The sequence below is a fragment of the Mixophyes fleayi genome, chromosome 10 (assembly GCF_038048845.1).
Source record: "Mixophyes fleayi isolate aMixFle1 chromosome 10, aMixFle1.hap1, whole genome shotgun sequence".
Taxonomy (NCBI): Eukaryota; Metazoa; Chordata; class Amphibia; order Anura; family Limnodynastidae; genus Mixophyes; species Mixophyes fleayi.
The window spans coordinates 100,207,381-100,232,548 of NC_134411.1; the positions used below are offsets into that span (position 1 = coordinate 100,207,381).

General features: G+C 41.0%; 1 protein-coding gene across 2 annotated transcripts in view; it reads right to left on the reverse strand.

Moving 5' to 3' along the window:
- Nucleotides 1–25,168, reverse strand: part of ZC3H18 (zinc finger CCCH-type containing 18) — a 76,764-nt gene that overhangs the window by 39,327 nt on the left and 12,269 nt on the right. For both annotated transcript variants that reach the window (XM_075189295.1, XM_075189294.1), the window contains exons 3-7: nucleotides 21,045–21,129; nucleotides 4,305–4,447; nucleotides 3,936–4,028; nucleotides 3,359–3,516; nucleotides 1,321–1,353 (exon numbers count right to left, since the gene is read on the reverse strand). In XM_075189295.1, the coding sequence (XP_075045396.1) occupies nucleotides 1,321–1,353; nucleotides 3,359–3,516; nucleotides 3,936–4,028; nucleotides 4,305–4,447; nucleotides 21,045–21,129 (512 nt within the window). The remainder of the gene's footprint in view (nucleotides 1–1,320; nucleotides 1,354–3,358; nucleotides 3,517–3,935; nucleotides 4,029–4,304; nucleotides 4,448–21,044; nucleotides 21,130–25,168) is intronic.

Sequence of the window (25,168 nt, forward strand, 5' to 3'; positions counted from 1 at the left end):
CCGCTTCCTTCTAGTGTAAAATAAATATGCTGAAAAATCTTAATGCACGAAGATCTGCGACTTAGCCTTGCAAGAACACCAGGCGCTTCATATTACAATCAAATATTTTTAATTTACCAAAAAAACCAAAACTTATTTTTAGTAAAAACATTTATACATATAGAGATGATGCAGTTTAAATAAGCCTCATGTTTCCACCAGGGATAAGGAGCAAATAGTCCAATCCTAATTCACTGTGACGCGTTTCGTCCCGTAGGATGTCGCCAATCCAGCGGTCTGGCTGCAGGCGTCCAATAGCTTTAGAGTCCTTAGTTTGTTTTTACTCAAATAAGTGATGTTATTAATGAAAAATATTTGCATGGAGTGCCCCTTTTCTCATTCATTTACAATGTATATTCTGCTTTTCTCCGTCACATTGTATTAGGGATTTTACTGCATAAAAAGGGAACTGTCACTGTGGGCGTTAGGTCTTGTAATTAATTCCCATTAGCCTGGAAATAACGCGCAGCAAAGTGAAGCTTGTACTAGCGGCGGAGATCTGACACGTACAGTATAATACATCTCATTTACATGGTGCATAAACATTGCTTATCTTACACCAAGGCTCATTGTGCAGCTCTTGCTGATAATACTCCCACACGTCACAGCCGTGAAGCATTAATGAAACAACGTGACCTCTAAGGCCCTAGTGCACTTTACCGGGAGGCTCGTTCAAGATCATTGCTCCAAGGTCCAAACCTGCATTAAAACCACAGTCCTACTTCAACATGACACAATAAGGGTTGTTTAGGACCGTGCAAGAGAGCGGCCTGCAATTGTACAGTCAGCAATACAAAAAAACAGATGCGTACAGATTGCATCATACAACTACGTATGAAATTCTGCATATTCTAATAGGAGCTGGAGAATGGACCAGGGGGGCTTTGTCAGCTAAATGTGGGTGAGGTGCATTAATGTGCTGTATTTTACATCCACATCCAAAAACTAAACCTCATTTTGAGAGTAGATATATTTAAATGAAATTCAAGGGATTGAGTAGGAGGATTAATGCTTTGCACGAGTCTAAACAGCCTTCATCCTTGACGTTAAAAAAAGGAAAAAAACTTTACGTTTTATTGTAAGAAAACGTCCGATTGGTGTTAGAGCAGATTTGAGCAATGTTAGCGATATAACCACACTCCCTTTTAGCTGAACCAAACAAACAGCGTCAGTCGCTAATGTTCACAGATGCTCAGCATTCAGTGTTAGCTGGAATTCCATGAGCTAATCATTAACCCAAAAGTTTTATTTTTGGCAGGAGACAATTATGGCATCACTTACCCATGTGTTACCGTTTCCCGAAATTCCACTTCCCTGCAAAGAGAAAAAAAAAAAATATATATACATATTAAAAAAAAATCCCATCAGATAAATAAGCAGTACAGTAAATCTCACAATGTTTTTTCTGGACAGGTAAACTAGTCTCTTTGATAAGAGTGAATTATAAAAAACATTTTTTTAGAAGTGCATTTTACTGGTAAAATTACCCACAATAATGCAAGTTTCCAGAATTCTTCCTACAGTGAAATTTACCCAATTATTATTTTAACCAGGGAGCCGGTCACACGTCTCCCCTGGTATCTGCATTAATAGCGGTACAGATGTTGTATCAGTCAGTTAGGCGCAGGTTACACTGAGCTATCGGCACTGACAGATCGGGGAGATCCGGCTGTCGGGTACATATAGGGAAATCCTTTATGATGTTCACAGGATTTCCTGTCCTCAGCTTGGAAGCTAGGATGCACTTAGTACTGTGACCTTGACGGGCTGAGAACAGGTACACGGCAGAGCGTGCGTTCGCCATACAGACGTGCGCTTTATAAAGGGCAACACAGAAAAGTGCGTTTGTTAAAATATTTTCACAAGGATACTCTGATTTTACTCCAAGCATACCTGGCTACTCTGTGTGTTTGTGTCATTATTCCTATGGTAATATTATTTTGTGTCCCTTTAAATTCAAAGCTACAGTGTACAGGCACGCAGCGATAGCCATGAAAATAAGTAACATGCTGTTGTGACAAGAACATACAAGAGTCCACATTACCCTAACCGTGCCAACACAGGAGAAGAGAATAGCATGTATTCAAAGGGACACTTGGGGGATGAGAAGTAACATTAAAATATAAATAAACTTTATTAGTAATTTATTTAAAAATAAGAAGGCAAACTCCTGCTTATATATATATATGATAGCAAAATATTTAAAAACAAATGGGGATTATAGTGCAAAAATAGTTCAAATGTGATTTAAAATAGTAGTATTGAACTGTTATGCCCTGTAAATTATGTTTATACCTTAAAATTTCAATTATTTATAGTGATGTAGCTCAAAATATTAGTACTTATCGTATAGATCTACTATGTTAGTAAATATACATAATATATATATATATATATATTATTAACTTTTATTTATAGGGCGTCACTAGGTATCCGTAGCGCCGTAGAGGGACAAACAAAATTACAATACAAGAATGAGACAGCACGATACGGTAAACAAAATGCACAGTAACTCAGTGAGCTCAAAGCACAGCTAGAGGGGCGGGGGAGGGGAGAGGGGAAGCTCCCGCATACGGCGGAGCCCAAGAGGGAGGGCACGGATGACAGGGAAACCCCCAGAGTGGAGAGGAGGGAGCAAGAGGGATCAGGGAGAAGAAGGTCCTAGAGGAGGAGGGCTAGGTAGCTGAAGAGCAGAGTTAAAAGTGGTGAAGACAGGAGGAGAGATGACCCTGCTCAAAGGAGCGAACAATCTAAGGGGTGGGGTAGACAGACAGAGAGACACGAGGGAGGGAGAGAAGGAGGATAAGGGAAGGGGAATGAAGGGGAAGAGGCAGAAGATCAGGTAGAAATATATATATATAAAACGGATATATGAAAAATAAAATAGGCTTGTACCCTTTATAAATGCAATGAGTTTTATTTGTAACAGTATTAAATACTTGGATCATCAGACAGTTGTTTATTTGTAGAGGTTTTACACCTTCAGGTAATTTTTACTTACTGGCTTGCCCAACTCTCCAGCAACTTTGAGTAAATATATTGCTTTTCTCTAAATGTGGTTTATGTTCGAAGCTGTATATGACAACACATCTGCTGATCTCTGTGCATAGGATACACTGTATACTGAAAGCCACTCTGTACTGTGTGCCAACTTTTTCACCAGTGATATAAATACATGGCTGAAAGGCACGTACAGAAGCACGAAAGAGAAAAATGTTCCAGGAAGGCGCATACAAAGCAATAAATTAAAGTTACCCGAAGATGAAAAACTCTTAATAAAACTCTGAATATCATAAATAACCGCAGGTAGACAACGGACCCAGTTTCCCGAACTTCTCTAGTGATCCGATAATTCCAGTCCCTGAAATAGTCGTTCTCTTTATCAAAATCTCGCTCGTCCTCCCCGATTGTCACCGTCAGACGCTTCTCCTCAAAGTCTGGCTCCTGTTCTTTTCTTATGGTGGCTTTCTTCAGTACCTGAATGACGGACAAACACAAGAAAATTCAGATCACTGTATGTAAAGACCCTAAACAACCGACATCCGGGACAAAAAGTGGAATCAGTTTCCTATTTTCAGAGCCGACTTTCCAACATCTACGGTAATAATGTAACACTGAATCCTGCTCTATGCACAGTTCAAGAACAAGACTTTGGACAAACAAAAATCAAACCATGACGATCGTCTAAACATGAGTAGAAAATGGACTCTACACTACAGAGAATAAATGTACAAAAAACATCGCTAGAATGGTTTTACAAGCCGAGGGCTTGGTCACACAACCGAGGTGTCTTTTTTTAAGCGGCATTGAAATTTTATTTTCCAATTTTAATTGAAAAGTAGAAAACATTATTACAAAAGCAGTGGCTCAAGCAAGTCATTGTGAGACAGCGTTACCTCCTTGGCATGTCTGAGGCCTCTCTCCCAAGCGCTCTCCATGGGGGGGTCAGGAACAGGGGGAGGAAGAAGCTCCTCAGTGACTGGAGCACCCTAAAAAAAAGGAAAAGAAAGACAAAGATCATTTGTGTCAAGGTCTAGATCCAGGAACAAGATGCTGCAACAAACGCCAGATTGCAGGAGTTCCAGAGGTGTCGTAGGCAAGGAGGAAATGCAGAGTATTCAGGAGACCTTTAAGACTATTTCATGGTCATGATGTCAGCTCACCCCCCCTCCCCTCCTTCTCTCTGCCAGTTATCTATAACATAAACACACACATTATATATACATATACATATATATATATATATATATAGCTTTAGAACTTACCCATGAATTCTGAGGCAGCTGAGCGGTTCCTGTAGAAGGGCCACTGGGAGAAAACGGGTCCGGCTTCGTTATAAGCGAGTAATTCCCTTTATCGTTCATACCGGGATGTATAAACCGGCAGCTCATGCCCCATGTGCAGTTCCCTAAAAAAAATAATATATTGATCATGTAAGTGATGTGTAAAATAAAATAAAAGACACTGATATATACATTCTGACGGTGTTTATTTGACACCCGTAGCATGGAAGAATTACGGATTTGAAAGTAAAATGATTTATTGCAGCGAGAGGCGACTGTGCGGGTTATTGGTCAGTACGGAAACATTCCAGACGATTTCTGCAGGATGTAACCTTCAGCGCTCGACTGTCCCAGTAGAAAAGAAGAGAGGTGCCACATGGCACCAGCATCGAGTGAATACACTACAGGTACCGAACATATTATACAGTTCTGTCCCTCAGGTTGGAGGGTAGACAGTCTGTTACTATCCTAACTTTCTGAAACCATACAGGGGGATACTGGGACAGGACAGCTTTCGTCTAGTAGCAGCACAAGGCAGTCTGACAGTAATTGGTGTTCTCAGAAATGTCCTTTTTGCACTCTGAACTTTGCAGAAAAGAATAAGAACGCAAAAAGCAATAACAAATAGTGCTTGTATTACAGGTGCAGTATGCACTAAGGATATTCTAAACAGAAGAAGCGATGCTGGAACGCAGACTCCAAATCTTGTATAATTTATTCATGCAGAGATTACGCTTCGCTGCTCGACATATTTCCCTTCATCTGGACACAAAACTCACATTTGCAGGAATCCGTCACACTTGTACACACCGCCACACTCTCCCCGCACCGGACAGTTAACTTGCACAAGTCTCACCCTGCTGGTCAACGCTGCGGGGATCAGACGTGTATTGGGATCTACTTACACCTTATACAACAGAGGCTGAGAACTGACTCGGGGGGTAACTAATCAGGTAAACTGAAAAAGCAAACATAACTTTACATAAATATCACAGCCCTGTGAGACCTTTACTTTTGGTTCTTTACAGTACATTAAAAAATTGGGGTGCATATACCCCATTGTTCCAGACAATGCAGATTATGCGGATTACTTGTTTACTATCATCATTATTTATTTATATAGCGCCACTAATTCCGCAGCGCTGTACAGAGAACTCATCCACATCAGTCCCTGCCCCATTGGAGCTTACAGTCTAAATTCCCTACTATAGACACAGACAGACAGACAGGGGTCAATTTTTGATTGCAGCCAATTAACCTACCAGTATGTTTTTGGAGTGTGGGAGGAAACCGGAGCACCCGGAGGAAACCCACGCAAACACAGGGAGAACATACAAACTCCACACAGATAAGGACATGGTCGGGAATCGAACTCATGACCCCAGTGCTGTGAGGCAGACGTGCTAACCACTAGGCCACTGTGCTGCTACTATCATTTAAGATCTTTAAAAATCACTGCATTATGCAACCATCAATACTCTTATGTCCTACTGCAATTTAATTTGGGTTCTACCTTCAGATTACATTGACTTGTGCACGCCCTCATGCAACTTTTAGTAACTACACTACTCTTTCTTTCTTCGTTTTAAGCCATGTCTTAGTAAGAGCACGAGGATTGGTCTATTTTCCTTGTCCGTGCTGCTTTCTGGAGAGAAACATATACTGAAATCAGGGAGCTCTGCATAGATATGCTGTATCCAAGGGCAAGTAGTGACCAAACCTGCCTGATTATCTAAAGATACAGATAAAAGCTACAGAAGGAAGAACAATCTATTTATTCAGTGTAAACTGTAAGGCAGTCACCTGATGGTGGAAAATCCCATTTAAAAAAGAACACATAGAATTGCCAACATTGTGGCTTTTGAGCTTAATACGTTAACAATGTGTAAGTGACCGTTATAAATTATAGTCATATAATTTATTGCCTGCAGCAGAATAAAAATTATCTACATGTATCTCCACTTTCACACAAGTGACAATAAAACAATACTCCTCAGCCAGACCAGACCTATTTACTGCAGGTCACTGAACTGCAAAGCAGGATTACTGCTCAGAATGGAACATCTGCCACCTAGTGGACACAATAATTCACACAGCACAGTGATCTACATGGAGAATAATGCAAAACTAGAGATGCTCAGGCTGGGTTCCCTGAGAACCGAACACACAAAGAGGAGAGCTCCATTGCTAATTGTCATAGCTGAAATACAAATACTAGGGCTGGCAGGCTTGGTGTAAATCTGCAGTTACATTTTATTGTACCATAACTCACTCCGAAACTGGAGAGGTGGCAGGGTTCAGTGCTGAAACAGAAATTGTAATAGTGTTGTCAGTGTTCTTAAAAGTCTCCAGTGACATTGTATTGTGCCATAGCTCATACAGAAACAGGAGGGGTGGCATTGTTCTTGTCAATCTCCAGTCTCAGTCATAATTATACTAATTCCTCTACTTCATGTGCTAAAGCCTATGTTCAAGTGCATAGTGGTCTTAAGTCAGGGAAACAAAAATGTAAATAAAAAGCTTGTACCTTTTTAAAGGAATAAAAACCTCTCTAATAAAGGTGAAAGTTTACTGTAGAAAAACATAAAATTGCCAACATGCCATTCTACCCAACATATTATCAAGCATACCAGCATTAGGTAGTTTCCTTCTCTCAGCTAGATTTCAGCACCTGCAATCTACACTGTCATCATATTCACCCTCCTCAGTGTGTACATCATCCTCAAACAATACTAATTCATCCCCGCTGGAATCCACCATCACAGAAGTCTGTATACTTTGATGTAATTGCTGGTAATGGCCTTCCTCATGGAATTTGTAGCTCATTTTATTGCAGAGCTGTCATGATTTTTGGGAAATTCCTTTAGAACAGACCAAGGGGTAAATGTATTAACATGCGGGTTCTTCAACACCCACGAGTTTAGCGTCTTCAGCGATTAAATTTAAAGCGGCGCTGCATTGTAAAGGGAAGTTTCCCTTTACAATGCAGCGCCACTTTAAATTTAATCGCCGAAGACGCTGAACTCGCGGGTGTTGAAGAACCCGCATGTTAATACATTTACCCCCAAATGTCAAAATGTTGTGCTGACTCATCTGCATCACCACTGGGTGTCTTGGGAAAGCTAAGTTTTTTTTTACTAGAAGCAGTTGCCAGAGAAACTGAAGGAGGAGACGTTGTTGTGTCATGTACCACTTGAGCTGTCAGCCTGCTGACCAAGAGCTCATTGCATCTCTTGAGATCTGGGTCAGTTGGAAAGAAAGAGAAGACATAGCTCTAAAACCTAGGATCAAGCACAGTTGCTAAAATGTAGTGATCCGATTTCACGATGTTGATAACTCTTAGATCCTGGGGAAGCAAATTAAGTACTTAATCTACAATTCCAATATAGTTAGCGGATTTGCTTTGTTTCACTTCCTCCTTCAATTTCTCTAGCTGCTTCTCAAAAAGTCTAATTAGGGGAATCACTTGACTCAAGCTAACAGTGTCTGCACTCTCACCACAGGTGACTACTTCACCGGACTAAAGTACATTCCCCATCAATTCTATTCTTCTTGCAGCTACTGTATTCTCCTACATGCTGTTGCAGAATTCCGAAAATGGCCCTAAATATTTCGAGACACAGACAGCATCTCCTGCATGTCACTGTCATTTTTTTAAAAAACTTCTGTACCACCAAGTTGATCGTGTGATCAAAACAGGAAATGTGATGGAAACCCCCCCACTATAATGCTCTAACAATATTGGTGGTGTTATCAAAACTGACATATCCTCAGGAGAGTCCAAGCAGGATAAGCCATGTTGCAATGACATCCCTTAGTTGTTCAAACACGTTGTCAGCGGTATTACCTCTGACCTGCGCCTTGTCTCGTGTCTGATAACCACCTCTCATTCCCGCCTTCTACACTTCTCCCGTGCTGCTCCCCACTTATGGAATTCCCTACCACACTCAATCAGACTTTCCCACAGCCTTCAAATCTTTAGACGCTCTTTAAAAACCCATCTCTTTTTTTTTTTTTTTTTAGAGGTGACCTTATCCCTGATAACACTATTCACACTAATGCACCCTCACAACTATCCCATTCTCCACTCTGAGCCACACTCGCTCCTCGTTTCAGCTGCGCCCTCTTCCCCTTAGAATGTAAGATCTCTAATGAGCAGGGCCCTTCATACCCTTTGTTTTCATGTCTGCATTTATTTTGTCTGCCTTGTCTGTTATTGTTTTACGTGTCCTGTTTTATGTATGTCCTGTCTTCCCTACTGTACGGCACTGTGGAGCCTTACAAATCTACGATAATAGTAATAATAATAATAATAATATAATATGCCTCTTAGTGAAGCAGATGATACAGAGTAGCTGCCTCTGAAAAATGCGACGTTCTTGGGTACATGCTGCTGCTGTTCCTGCTGGTGAAGGCGAATCACCAACCCAGTGGGCTGTCACAGTCATATAGTCTTTAGTTTGCCCAGTTCCGCTTGTCCACATATCTGTGGTTAAGTGTACAGTGGGTAGAATGGCATCTTGTAGCCCAATAATTGCATTTTTACGAACCTTCTGGTAGAGGGGCGGAATAGCTTTTCTAGTAAAATGGTGTCATGATGGAATTTGGTAACAGGGACACAAGACCTCAAGTAATTCTCTAACACCAGCTGCATTAATAGCGGATATTGAACGCAGATCTAATACTAGAATAGTCGCCATGGAACCTGTGATCCGCTTTGCGACTGGGTGACAGCTTTCATACTTGCTAAGGATTAACAGTCAATTGTTGTAAACTGCTAGTAATAATCTTCTTAATCGGCTTCAGGGTTGAAGATCCACCCCCAGCAGCAGGAGCAGCAGCAGTGGGCCCAACGCTCAAGGATTCTTTTGAGGAGTCCTGGATAGGGGAGGAGTCATCTCGCATTAGCAACCTGGATGCAGGACTAACTCTGATCACTTGTGAGGATATTGATGATGGTGTTGTTGGGGGTGTAGATTGCAGATCCTGGGATCTAGATGAGAGAAGGGACCTAGCTGATGCTGGACTGCTTGTTGTTATTTTTTTAGCATAAGTTTCTGATTTTCCCCAACAGCTTTCCATGAATTTGCTTCAAATGGCGTAACATGTATGAGGATCCTAGATGGTTAAGGTCCCTACCTCTACTGACTGTGGTTTTACAATTCCTAGATGGCTAGACAACTGTTGTCAGGATTTGGCTAAAAATAATTGCACACATAAGAGGTGGATTTTTGGTCTTATTCCCCGGCATGACAATGGCCTTCTTCTTATCACTGGCAAGAACTGCTGCAGTCTTTGTTTGAAAATAATATTGTGACCTGTGAGGTGGTCAAAATTGACTGAAAATGACTTGAATTTAGTGTTATTGAGGTTAATAATAACGTAGGAACAATAAACGTGCAAAATTATGTGATTTTAGCATATGTTAGCTATTTTTCTAAAAATTACAGATCAAAAACCAAAACCAAAAACACACAAGGATGGTTTTGCCAAAACCAAAACCAAAACCAGAACACGTTAATCCAGATCCACAACCAAAACCAGAACACTGGGGTCAGTGAACATCTGTATGCAAAACACATTAAGGAAGTTTGTGAACACTAAAAGTTATTACAATAATCTGGAAGTACACAGCGTTCCAAAATGTGAATATTTAAATAGTTAAATACACAGCTTGATAAATCTCAGCAAGTGAGGATGGTCAAGAATCTTTGCTGGCCAAGTTATAGACTGGAAAAAAATAGATAATCTGGCCTATCAAACTTTACTATGAGGGTACTAGCAGCCTGTGGACTGTACAACTATTGATGAGAATGCAGCCTATCAAATCACCAGGAGCAAGGACATCGTTGAGGCACCAGGTGCCTCACCGACGTCACAAATTCGTAGTGAATTGTTAGGCTGCAAACACATACAGCATTGTCCAAACTATTAGGTCAGCCTACAAAATAGCTCCCTCTAGTGTAAATAGAGGACCGGTGCACTTTAAAGGGATATCAGGGCATCATTCATGCACATTATATCTAAATTAAAGGTCTCTGTGCACAATATAAAGCACAAGTCTGCCCATGTTTATTCAGAATGACATAATTCAGTGAATGGAGTATGTAAAACAAACACTGAGAATAAAACCTAATTGTAGCTCTTTGTCTAAAGAGCTTGTTATGTACACGGCTCAGTAAAGAATTACAGGACAAAAACAAACATTGTTTGGAAGGATTTTATGAAAGAACCCGCGATGTTATTGTATTATGTTGCAATGTGGAACACGTGTCTCTTAAAACAAAAAAAAAATTCCGGTCACTTACAGCTGATCACAAGATCGACAATGGTATGCACACAATACATATTACAAAAATAAAGACTGTACACTGGGGAAAACCAGAGTCAAGCAATTAAGCAGCACACCCAGTAATGAACTATGTACAAACACAGGAAGTGACAGTTTCCTCTATGGTCAGTATCACACCTCCATGGACCCAAATGGAAATGTTAATTGACACCTTGTTTAAAGGGGGCGAGGCTGACAGCATGCGTAATCCACTGTAATCCCAATATCACGCGTTTAACCCTTCCTTCACTGCACATTATTATTATTATCGTTTATTTGTAAGGCGAAACATGGTTTCCGCAGCGCCGTTCACAGTACGAACAGTAGACCATACAGGGTAAAACAGTACAGAACATTAAACATAAAATACCAATACTTCAGAAACTCCGGGCAGGCAAATACAGTACAGACAGAGCAGAAGAACAGATATGGAGACAGGAGGAAAGAGGGCCCTGCTCATACGAGCTTACATCCTAAGGGAGGGTGAACAAAATCAGGCACAGAAGGGAGCCAGTGAAGCAAAGGGGGGAGGAAAAAAAAAAAAAAAAATAGGGCCAGGGGAGAAACAGAAGAGATGAGAGGTTAAGTGGATGGTTGGTAGGCCTTAAGGAACAGGTGAGTTTTAAGTGCCCGTTTGAAGGAGCACAGGTTGGGTGAGAGACGGATGGAACGAGGGAGGTCGTTCCAGTGAAGGGGGGCAGCGCGGGAGAAGTCTTGGATTCTAGAGTGGGAAGAGGTGATTAGAGTGGAGGAGAGGCGGCGATCATTGGCTGAGCGCAGGGAGCGAGCAGGAGTGTGAATGGAGAGGAGGTTAAAGATATAGGGGGCAGTAGAGTGGGAGACTGGGAGAGAGCCTTGTAAGTGGTGGTGAGGAGTTTGAAAAGGATTCTGTAGGGGAAGGGGAGCCAGTGTAAGGCAAGGCAGAGAGGGGAGGCAGAGGAGCAGCGGCGTGAGAGGAAGAGGAGTCCCGCAGCTGCATTGAGTATAGAGCGGAGGGGGACGAGGTGGGAGCAGGGGAGGCCAGTAAGGAGGAGGTTGCAGTAGTCGAGGCGGGAGATGATGAGAGCATGGATGATAGTTTTGGTGGCATCTTGAGAGAGGAAGGGACGGATGCGGACAATGTTACGGAGTTGGAAGCGACAGGCTTGGGCGAGGGATTGGATGTGGGGGGCAAAAGAGAGAGAGGAGTCATAAGTGACTCCCAGGCAGCGGAGTTGGGTGACAGAGGAGATAGTGGAGTTGTTAACAACAATGGAGAGGTCATGGTGGGAAGGGAATCTGGGTGGGGGAAAGACAATGAGTTCAGTTTTGGAGATGTTAATTTTAAGAAAGCGTGAGGACATCCAGGAGGAGATGGCTGAGAGGCAGTCAGTTACACGAGAGAGGAGGGAGGAGGAAAGATCAGGAGAAGAGATGTAGAGTTGAATATCCTCAGCATATAGGCGATACTGAAGACCGAACGAGGAGATGAGAGCCCCAAGGGAGGAGGTATAGAGTGAAAAGAGTAAAGGGCCAAGAACAGAGCCCTGAGGGACTCCAACAGGGAGAGGGGAGGGGGTGGAGGAAGAACCAGACGTGGATACAGAGAAGGAGCGGTTAGCAAGATATGAGGTGAACCAGGCATGGACAGAACCGGAGAGGCCGAGAGAGAGGAGTTTGCAGTAGTTTCCATATGTATGGATAACGTGAAATACGCTGTTTTATAGAGGCACCTCCGTGTGCTAGAAAATTAATCCATTTCCACTACAAAACAGATGCATTGCAGGTTGTGGGTAACACTGCGGAGGCCACTTGTTGGACAGAAGGGAACAACTAGTAGTAAAAAACGGGAAATAACTCATGTCTAAGCGATGGATAAATGGCTAACAGAGCATGGAACTAGTGAAACTAGTGGTGCGTTCTTAAAGAATTTTTTTTACGCATTTCACTCTTCCCAAAGCATCTATTGTACGGGCAGCGTGCGTTACTGCCCGAGTAAGACTGTACTGCACTTTATAATGTTAGATGCAGCATTAAATATTGATCATATTAGTGGAAACAAACCCATAAGAAACCATTCATCATATTTAATACACTTTTCCAGTGTTAGTTAGCGGCTAGGTGTAAAAGAGGAACAGAGTGTTTCGGAGAGGTCTAAGGAGAGAGAGGGGGATTTAGCGGAATAGAGTATCAGAGGAGGTCTATGGAGAGAGAGAGAGAGAGAGAGAGCGCGCGAGAGATTTAGTGGGATAGAGTATGAGATGTTTATGGAGAGAGGGTGAGAAATGAGTCTATGGAGAGAGAGAGGGGGGTCTAAGGAGAAAGAGAGAGACGGAGGGAAAGAGAATATCAGAGAGAGTTCTAAGGAGTGAGAGGGGGCTAGAGCATATCAGGGAGAGGGGACTAAGGAGCGAGAGAGAGGGATAGAGAATATCAGAGAGAGAGGTCTAAGGAGTGAAAAGAGGAATAGAGAATATCAGAGAGAGAGGTCTAAGGAGTGAGAGAGAGGGATAGAGAATATCAGAGAGAGAGGTCTAAGGAGTGAGAGAGAGGGATAGAGAATATCAGAGAGAGAGGTCTAAGGAGTGAAAAGAGGAATAGAGAATATCAGAGAGAGAGGTCTAAGGAGTGAAAAGAGGAATAGAGAATATCAGAGAGAGAGAGGTCTAAGGAGTGAAAAGAGGGATAGAGAATATCAGAGAGAGAGAGAGGTCTAAGGAGTGAGAGAGAGGGATAGAGAATATCAGAGAGAGAGAGAGAGGTCTAAGGAGTGAGAGAGAGGGATAGAGAATATCAGAGAGAGAGAGAGAGGTCTAAGGAGTGAGAGAGAGGGATAGAGAATATCAGAGAGAGAGAGGTCTAAGGAGTGAGAGAGAGGGATAGAGAATATCAGAGAGAGAGAGGTCTAAGGAGTGAGAGAGAGGGATAGAGAATATCAGAGAGAGAGAGAGGTCTAAGGAGTGAGAGAGAGGGATAGAGAATATCAGAGAGAGAGAGAGGTCTAAGGAGTGAGAGAGAGGGATAGAGAATATCAGAGAGAGAGAGAGGTCTAAGGAGTGAGAGAGAGGGATAGAGAATATCAGAGAGAGAGAGGTCTAAGGAGTGAGAGAGAGGGATAGAGAATATCAGAGAGAGAGAGGTCTAAGGAGTGAGAGAGAGGGATAGAGAATATCAGAGAGAGAGAGGTCTAAGGAGTGAGAGAGAGGGATAGAGAATATCAGAGAGAGAGAGGTCTGAGGAGTGAGAGAGAGGGATAGAGAATATCAGAGAGAGAGGTCTAAGAAGTGAGAGAGGGATAGAGAATATCAGAGAGAGAGGTCTAAGGAGTGAGAGAGAGGGATAGAGAATATCAGAGAGAGGTCTAAGGAGTGAGAGAGGGATAGAGAATATCAGAGAGAGAGGTCTAAGGAGTGAGAGAGAGGGATTTAGTGGAATAGAGTATCAGAGAGAGGTCTATGGAGAGAGAGAGAGCGCGAGAGATTTAGTGGGAGTATGAGATGTTTATGGAGAGAGGGAGAGAAATGAGTCTATGGAGAGAGAGAGAGGGGTCTAAGGAGAAAGAGAGAGAGACGGAGGGAAAGAGAATATCAGAGAGAGTTCTAAGGAGTGAGAGGGGGCTAGAGCATATCAGAGAGAGAGGTCTAAGGAGTGAGAGAGAGAGAGAGGTCTAAGGAGTGAGAGAGAGAGGGATAGAGAATATCAGAGAGAAAGGTCTAAGGAGTGAGAGAGGGATAGAGAGGAATATCAGAGTAGGGAGCCAAAGAGAGAGGAAGATAATCATTATCCATTGGTATTTAAATGCTGCGTCCGATTTCCATATTTTAATGAAGTGCAAAGCAGGTGGGCGTTTGTTAACATAAAGCCATTATATTCAATGCGTCCATACGCACTTACATAGTGTGCAATGAAAACAAAACAAAAAGAAATTCACAGCGCACTAAAAAGCCAATCAATAATCCTCTCATATACTGAAGAGAAAACACTCCCACTGAATGGGTACCTGATACACCGCGCTTGTTACCTCTATATGGAATGTGTTTTACACATGAAGCGGAAAATAAATCTTTGCAGGTTTCCTCGTTTAATAACAGATCCTTTATCCAAATACAGACTGAACTCTGTGTAATTTACTATAGGAATTTACGAGTCGTGATTGTTTTTTCACCTTCCTCTTCCATTGAAGTGATTTCTATATTTGTAACACGTCTGTTTTTACGAATCTCGAATTAAAGCTATGCTAAAAGTATCATATGAATAAAGTGTTATAGTAATATTACTGTTTGCATCTTGCTTTTTTCTGCCATCTGTTTTCAATATATGAGGTTATTATTGACAGGTGCTATTAAGTTTTATTGTTTCTATTTAAGAGGCACTTGTCTGTCTCTTGTAGAACAGCAGCATATATTTCATCTATAACTCTCTTTTTGATCTCTACTACTCCTGTTCCATTTGAGAGCATTCATAATGTGTCAATGCACTTCTCCATTCGTGTCTGCAGGAAAGCATTGAATAAATACCAACTAGGGTTTTAGAGAAGGATTTTAACCAATATTGTCCTATATTCTCCAATTGCTTTCTATGGCCCATTCATTTCACTAGCCCATTGATTTAAATGTAGTTATGCAGTACATGAAAATAGAAGCGAATGTGTCAGACATCACTGGTAACTTTTTTTCCCCCCATAGCAATATAAATTTAATAAATGTCTGTGGATGTGTGATGAACTCGGTCTCCCCAGGACCCTCCTACACATTGTGGCTACTTGTGATTGGCTGAGGGGAGATCCAAGTCCACACTAATTCTGTGGTGGAAGCAGGTCCCATAATCTTTTGTTTTGTTTCATTCTAGTGGAAGATGATGTTTCTGCATGGATAATCCACTGGATTAGGAGACGTTGTAGTCTAAATTGGCCTTTTGGATTACAATTTAAGGACATTACCTTTGAATTAAGAGACACAATAAATCCCAAATGACAGCATAATAAAGTTGTGAACAAAGGTACCAGGGAGTGTGTTATTTAATTAAACTTTAAAAACGTGGGTTGTTTTATTAAAACGAAAAAAAAAAAACCCCAAAAAAACAAATGTTTTTTCTTATACTACATTTGTACTGGCAGCGTTGAGGTTGCACTCCAGGAGGTACCAATTTTATTTGTTACACCAGTAATCGTCACTTTTATGCAGGGGGCTGGCAGCCTTTGGAAGTGTACTTTTTTTTTTAGCAAGAAACACCTGTTTAAATGAAGTATACACCACAGGACTCATGCATTAAACCAGCAAATAACACCCCAGCATTCATAGGAAGTGCAAAGCAAAAATTGCAGATTTATTGCCAATGAGCATGCAATCCACACAGCATGTGAGGTCACCCAATGGTCTGATGAGCAGGTCACGGATGTTACCATGTGTCCTGGCCTTCTCAGTCACCAGAATGTGGTCCTAATCGAGCAATTATGGCGTATTCTGGGATGAGGCACGGGACCGCGGTTTCCATCCAGAACAAGGGGTTAGTTGAGCAACTTTCACAGCTCCAGACATTGGTAGTCTCAATACATACACTTTATACTATATGTGTGCTCTATTTATCAATAAACTCCAAAAGAACTGTCTCCCCCTCCCAATGATCCTCAATAAACACCTACAGCACAGAAACTAGTAGGATAGCTTAAATATACCCAGCACAGGGTATACTTTATCATAAGTAAAATCTAATAGAACATAGCCCCCCCCCTCCTGATGACTATAGATAAACAGAACTACAGAACTGCCTTCCTCAATGGTCATCAATAAACTAGAACAGAAGAGTTCTCCCTGCTGGAGTGCAGGTGTAGTCATTACTGACTGATACAATGTAACAGATCCACAGCTGTAGTCATTACTGACTGATACAATGTAACAGACCCACATTTGGTTACTGACTGATACAATGTAACAAAACCACAGGTGGTTACTGACTGATACAATGTAACAGACCCACAGGTGGTTACTGACTGATACAATGTAACAGACCCACAGGTGGTTACTGACTGATACAATGCAACAGATCCACAGGTGTAGTCATTACTGACTGATACAATGTAACAGACCCACGGGTGGTATAATTATATCACTGCTCATATGGAACCTGCACTGTTAGGGGGGCAAAGGACTGGGTTTTCGTATCCCTAGTCTACAATAAACTCCAACAGAACAGCCCACCATCCAATGGTCATCAATAAACTCTTAACAGAACATCCCCCTCACCATAAAATAGGAGGATTGCTCTGCTTTACCTGGCTCGGGCATTGAGAGGGTTTATGCTTTCCTGTTTAGCAAGTCGACCACAAAAATTATATATTGATTTTAATGTACTGAATGCGCTAGCATGTGTCTTCTAGGCATAATCTGTATTCATGAACACTTTTTTTGACAGACAGTATAAGTAAAATAAACTTCCATCTATAAAAAGGCCTGGTAAAAAAAAGAACAAAACAGGTAATAAAATTAGATTTAAGTATTGGCCTATATGACAACAAAAGATAAAAAAAAAACTAGGACAAATGTATTGAAACATAAACAAATGTATAACTTCTGAATCACCTGCAAGTGTTACAAGAGTAAATATATTTTTATGGCAATATGTATAAAGGATAAGACAGGATATTGTGTCATCACACAGGTATGTGCTGCGACACCTATAGAAATGTTGCATCGTATTTTATGATCAGTTGCAGGATATTACAATGATTTCCCATTGCCAACGGTAGAACAAAAGCCCGCAAGTCGCTATGCAAAATCTAAGCAGGTGCCCCTCCCCCCCCCTTCCCCCTCACATCCTGTCACCTCCACAACAATTACACTCAAGTTTCACCAAAACCTAGATTGTCAACTCTATCTATCCCCTGGTGTCATGTCCCCTCTTATCTACCACCTGAATCATCCTCTTGCAACTCCAGTTTATTTTCTACTTCTGTAATAAAAATAAAATGAACGTCATATATAATAACCATAAGATTGCACACATTGAATTGTACTACAATTTCATTGCTCACTTGATTGACTTCAATCAATTATGAACCTGACTTTAACAAAACGCAGACACAAATCACTTCTAGTGCAGCTTCCAACATTGTAGCAAATATCCGATTGTTTGCTAGTGGCAACTCTTTACACGTAGCCCCCAATGTATCAGTGGAATTTCCCCCCCATATAGAGGACTATGCAGAAATGATCCGATACCCAGACATACTGATAAAATTATCACCGCTGTACTGCAGTGCGGGATGTCCTTGAGCTGTTGTCAGACCAGGTATTGCAGCCACAGGTTCTAGGCTGAACGTGACGTCTTTCTGAAGACAAAATTAGCTTTATCTACACAACTGTCTGCTGTTTTCCCCGACAGCTATGAATTATGTCTGCTATTTACAAGACATCTAAAATCCCCAAGTGTCATTTGCGTCACCGTTCATTAAGATTATTTTTTTTATTAAGTAAAATGTATTGCAAAAATCTTGTCAGGTAAATCACAAAACCTTGGTATACGCTACTGAAAAAAAATACAAGTTCTAAAGAAACATTTTATCATTATCGACATTTATTTATATAGCGCCAGCAGATTCCGTAGCGCTTTACAACATTTGGGGTGAAATATTCTATGTAAAAGGTCTACATTCAGCATCTCTGAATAAAAGTATATCAGAAGGAGCGAGGACTGTCCGGCGTTGTCTCGCCTCGCTCCTGACGCAAATGGCGCAGGTACGCATATTGTCTTGATGCCGGGCCAATGAGAAACTATTTTGGACTGGGATTTACTAGGGATGCTCCACCCAAATCCCCCCCATGTCAGAGTCACTATATCATACTGGAAATCTGCAGTTTAGCAAATGTAAACAAATGACATTCCTAATCTCATGCTGTGCTACATTGCAGCCGCCATGATGACGTTCAACAGAGTGTCAGCACTGTGCACCACAGATAAAACATAAATTAGACATTTTTTTTCTATTTCCTTGGTGGTCAGTAGGTAAAGCTTTGCAGGTACATGCACTGAAGCTGCTGTAATGGCAGCATTCCAAGTCAGTAACTGATGCAATGAAGTTTGAGAACTGTGACAACATGTAGTAACAAGATAAAGGGAGTGTCCGAGCGGTAAGTAACCCAGCCCGTATACTGTATATCCAACAGAACAACTCGATTTTAGGTTTCACCAAATGATAGCCCATCTAAACACCATACAACCTAAACAACAACATTTCTAATGGGCAAACATGCATACATATAAATAACGTAAACATTAGCTCTCAAGTCGGATCATATAGAAGTCTAAGAGGGAGATTCATTTCAGCGCAATAAGTAACGCTCACAGACACACATCGCGCCGCCGTTATGGCAGGAATCTCCGCTCATTTCTCTTCCCACCCCATAGAGGTGCTCAGAAAAAGGAGCACAGATTAGTACCGCAATGGCTGCAAATGTGCAGAGCCGGACATCGCCAACAGCTGAGTCCCAGGATTAAAATCCCCTAGGTAACAGAAATGCTCAGCCTGGTGGATTCACATAAAGGGGAAAGTTCTCCAAGGTTGATTATTGCAAGATTGAAATAACTGACATGCTTTGTTTTCCTATTTCAGCTTTTTCACCCATAGCAGAAACATTAAAATCATATGGCCTGCAAACAGGACAATTTGTTTTTATGATACTTTGGTTCTTCAGAGTTTACTGTTTAACAAAGCTGCAGGGGGAAGTCAGAATACTCCTGAACAGTATTTTGTGGCCTCATGTATGATCATTTTGAGGGGATTTCAAAGAACAGTCCCATGTAATGCTCTCTTGTATATTTATTAGCAGACAACAAACATTATTTTGGTAAACTAAACTACTTTATGGTGAAATGTCCTTAAAAGTACGCTACGATTGACGTCTTCTCTATATACTTATATCATCCATACCTATGTGATGGAAGCTATTAACTATTTCCTATCAGCTGAAAAGTTTCCTAAGGTACAAAAAGTGACTTATTTTCAAACAATATTGTGTTTATTGTTAAGCAAAATTATTTAATTTCTAAATAAAACATTTTTTTCCCAAGTAAACACAAGGCACGGCCATGGGAACTGATTTCGTGCCTAGTAACATGAACCTTTTTGCTGCCCACTGCAAGGTTTAGTACATTTGGTCTGACAATTGCCCTTATAGATGTGAACTTCTAATGTGGCACTGTTATACTAATGATGTTCTATTAGTCTGAGATGTCTTTTAAAAATGTTATTGAATATATTAACAATAATGACATTAACCTCTATTCTAGTCAAAAGCTGCAGAAACATCTAAGTTTTACTAAGAACAAGTGATAAAGGCCTTAACATTATAACCTTCCGTGCAAAAAGCCCTACGACGCCAAAGCCTATCATTGAGCCGAGAGGAACCACCTCAAATATATATTAAAAATGTCCCCAGAAGAGAAATCTGAAGGGCACCGAGGAACTGTGATCCCATTACAGAAGCTCATAATACGAAAGAAAGGTATTTAACAAACAGCTATAGTTCTAAGGTTCTAGATGCCCTGATTAATATAGTCCACAATATGGATAGGAGCAAACTACTGAATCCAAAAGAGCAACTGGGGATTAAGGAATAACACAAGATCACTGCTGCAGTAGAGAGATAGGACTTATTAATTTATATAATATATAAATATTAGTTAATTTTCTAACAGAATTTTGTTTTATAGTAATTTTAGTTGCATTTTACAGTAAATTTAGAGCTAATTTTTATGCCTTTTAAAAATAGGCAATTATATTGTATATTACCTGTATAATGCATTAATTACTTTTGGCTTCAATTGACGAATACCAATTTCTAATTGTGGTTCTATAAATATAAGCAATGCAGACTGAGCAGACAACTGGTCGAACATGTAACATGCTCATCCCAGACTTTCATAGACATCTGCACAACGTGGGTACCAGGATTCCAATGATCTCTTTGTAGCTGCTTTTTAAATACTTTCATTGCTTTTTAAATACTTTCATTGCCTCACTTTTATTAGTATATTTGTTTTCTTGTGTCATTTCAATAAACTGTATATTTCTCTTCTTTCACTTGATTGCTCACAGATGCATGGCATGCTGGTAACCAAGAAGTTAGAGAAATCTCCCCCTGGATAATCTAAAGCAGTGATGGCTAACCTGTGTCACTCCAGGTGTTGTGAAACTACAAGTCCCAGCATGCTTTGCCAGCTATCAGCTAGTTATCTACTGGCAAAGCATGCTGGGGCTTGTAGTTTCACAACACCTGGAGTGACACAGGTTAGTCATCACTGATATAAAGGCTCCTCTGTGGATCACGTTTGTGAGTATATACTGCGAGGATTGCAGCCTGTATGTTAGTAAATGATATTTTCAGGGACAGCAGTAATACACAGCTAATCTTTACCTTTCATGAAGAACCGACAGGGTAATCTGGGTCTGGTTTTCCGGTCATTCGGGTCCTTAACTTCCCCTTCCTCCAGGTCGTCGTCCTGCAGGGACAAACCTTTGTTAACAGGATACAATTCTGCTCAGTGTCCCCACTCACAGACAGACACACAATTAGCATTTTATTTCAGCAGCAAACACATATAACCTGCGCTAGAATGTACACTGGTCACTTCCACCACCCTAATCACACACGAAATACAGCTGTGATCGCAGGTAACTGCCCCAAAGCTTAATGTAAATACAGGTCCCACGGTCTGGACAGACGAGAGGATAATGACCTCACTACTTTCTCATAGTGTTTGTTTAACGTAACTAATTGGGATATACATGTATAAGATTTTAGGTGCAGGAGTTTCTGGGGCTCCTAGAAGTTGTTAATCACTATCCGGCCGGCTGCTGTTGTCTCTTGCATATTACTCACATTATTTTCTCCTAGGAGCACCTGTCAATCATCAGTGATACCCCCCTCCCAATACCGTAGCCTGGCAGGTGCTCACCCATTCTGGTAGTTGTGGGGGGAACGGAGCTTAAATGGGTTCACCACTATAGAATGACAGGACGGGCGAGTTTAATTTCGGTCCGGTTACTATACAGGTGAAGAAAGAGTACCCAGGATGTTGCAGGAGTTAGGACTGGGGAAGGTGAGAACATTTTGGTTACATAGCTATGTATCTAGGGTGGAGAACCCCCTTCAATGTAAAATATTCCGGTGTGGCATTCTTTAGCCCCCTTCGCCGCTGAGGCTTTTCTTGTGCTGGCACTTTTGAGACTTGTCACATTTCAACATTTCAGTAATTTGCTTATGCAGAAACCACGAAATTATACCTTGTTGTTTTTTGGTTTTTTTTTTAGAAGACTTTGCATTTTCAATACCATTGCTTGTACACCTGACACGGCGGAAAAAATATATACACAAAATGGCCAAAAAAGTGTTGGTTTTTTTTATTGCAATCAGAAAAAAGTGAACTAAAAGCAAAAGTTGTGTATTTTATTTTCTATACACCACCAATAAATACATTGTGTTTCTAATGGCGCCAATCCACCTTTCTAAAACTGCAAAAAGCAGGATTCTAAACATAGGTTTTCATAACAAACTCTGCACATGAAAATAATGCTTTTATTTTGCTAATTTGCACGGTCTTGAATGCATTGCATAAAACGTGTAGGAACAAAATGCCATCAAGACATAGCATTTTGTAAACTAGAATAACTAAAGCAGCAATGAGGGTAGCCCTGAGTTTATTGGGGCTGCCCAATAATCGGTTTCTGCAGTGTAGGGTTTTATTCTCTGGTGACCACTACTAAGGGGGCACATTATTTGTAAGAGGGGACTATGCTACTTTAAACAAGGGATCCTCAGATTTCTTCAAGCAATGACGGAGGTTATCTGGGTGTTAATACATCCTTCTTCCATCCCTGGGCTGCTTCATGCTTTCTGTAGTGTAGGGCGCTGTTGTCTGGTGATCACATTTGATCACCAGACAATAACTACTAAAGGGGCCACATCATTGGAAAGAAAGGGCTTTCAGACCCCCCAACCCTTCAGATTTGTCCTGTAGTGTAGTGAGTGACGTACGCTCTGGGAGGTCAGTATTATTTGACGACCCTTCCCCCAGGCCAGAAGACGTACTCACAGTTCCAGCAGTACAGGAACAGCGAGTATTATTTTGTCAGCTTTGAACTCCATGTGTAATTTATTTGAACTGTACTTAGTAATTCCTCTGTAGTTTCCTAGAGACAATACTGACCCCTAGTGATATGATCAGTACATCTCTCCCTACATATATTACTCTATATTAGCAACATGAGCGACATCTAGTGTTGGAAAGAAATACTGCACAAAGCGACAAAAACATTTAGAAATTTACCCTCGGGCAATTTCCCTGCACCCGTACTTTGCTTGGTGGTGAATGCAGGTTAACAGACACTGCAAACACAATTCATTGACTCCTATATAAAAAGTGCAGACAGTACAGACGGCTCATAATGAACACAGATAAACCATTAATGTAGATGTCCTATTTTGTGTCCATGCTCCGTGCAGTGTTCTCTCGTATCTCTCTCACATACTGTTGGCACTTCATTAGCGTTCCACAAACGCTATTTGCAGCGCCGGTGTATGCAGCTTAGGTACAGAGCGCCACGGGTGCAGTGAATTTAAACAGTATTTGTGACTAAGCAATGTCACTGGCTCCTAGTATGCTACAGACTATGCAATCTAGGTGCTGCTCAGGATATGGCTACCCCCACTGATTACGTGGGTCAGGTGCACTTAAAACCGATTAAAAGGAAATAAATAAGTCAGGGGACATGATGAGAAAACACAGTGGCGATTTAACCAGACGATGCGACTTTTGATCTATGTTTATGTTATTATACATTGGACTTATATTACAGTATAAATCACACCACAGGATAGAATTACAGACCAATGAAACAATCTTTGAGTGTCCCATCCCCCCTCATTTGTACTAGGCAGGTTCACATTTTGATCTTTCTGATGATTTCTTTGGTTATCCCCAATGTAAACATTGAGTGAAACTGGTTTTCCTCCACCAGCCCTCACCAGCCCTCACCCCCCCCCCCCCCCAATCTGTTATTCAGTTCCAATCATCCTCCCATGTAATTTAACTCTCCCCCACAAAACATTCCAGTTATTCATCCCCGCGGTGGTGGAAGAATGAATTACAGTGGGAGAAGACAACTATCGGGAGGTGGCAGTAATACTGTAGTAAATTAAATGTTACTAAAATACTTTTAATTTAGTGTTTTTCTCTCTCTCCCATTTATTTCAAATTGCTCTCATTGTGGGTGTAGGTCCAGTAGAGCTATGAAAGTAGTCTAGGGTTGGGCACTATACCAGTAATACCGCGGTTATAAGAAGAAACACATTTTTAAAGGTAAATATTGCACCAAGCGACACACAAATAATCATCAACATTTAGGACAAAGAGTTGGAGGACTGGAGTGAAAGTGGACAATTGGTGGCTGAAACATTGGCACACACTGCTAGACAGTGGATTAAACCTCACTTTTGATTGAAGACCTGAAATATACATTTTGTGGAATGGCAATAATATATCTATTTATCGTGTTATATATAGTTATTGCAATAAATTTCTTTAGATGGTTTTTATTGGAGATATCTTTGCTATTGCCCAAGTCCGCCAGTCTCACCTGGTAATATTATGTCTCTTATTTATACAAGGGACCTGCTATAATTTTGCATCAACGTGACCTGTGCTAAGTTTTTGCCGGGCTGCAAATCCCAGGAGCCTGGAAGCCAACGTGCCAACCATGCACCAATTAAAGGAGTCATTTCTACGGAGGTCATTGGATTTTACTGGCCTCCTAAAACAAATCTGCTGGCTCCATAAAGTGACTGACTGGCCACTTAATTCTAGAGGTCAAGAGTGAAAAGCTACAGTAATAACTGCAATTCCACTGTGCAAGGACACATCCAACTATAAAACCCAACAAGTGAAGAGTTTCATGCAAAACTTTATCGAAACATGAGAGATAAGTGAACACACAATACAAGCAGATGAGCTCTGTGCATCGGAGTGATTCCTATGGCAGCTGCAGGTAACACACAAGGTATAATCACACGATAACGTGGATACACATACAGCACAGCAGCAGAACATGTAACAGATCTATAGATAAAATCTGATTATGGGAACAAGCTCCAAGACAGACAGAACAGATATATTTCTTTATAAAACATTAAATGATTTATTTTATTTTTTTTATTATTTATTATACATAGTTCAAATTAAAATGTGATTAAACATGTCGGCTCACTGTAGACAGAGATTAGGCACAGTTGGCCACAAACTGCAATATCTACAGCGATAGCAGTGACCGGACCCAAAACGTTCCCCGAAATCCAAAATTGAAACAGATGGGATTATGTGACATATTGGTAAATGTGGTCAGAAATTGACTGCTGTCTGCCTAAGTGTGCTCATCTTATAGCCCAGTGACACCAGAGGTTTTACAGCTAAATTTGACATTGGTCCTGGTGGGTTGAAACCAAAAACATAAATACAATTTAATCAGTCTAATTTTTACAATTTA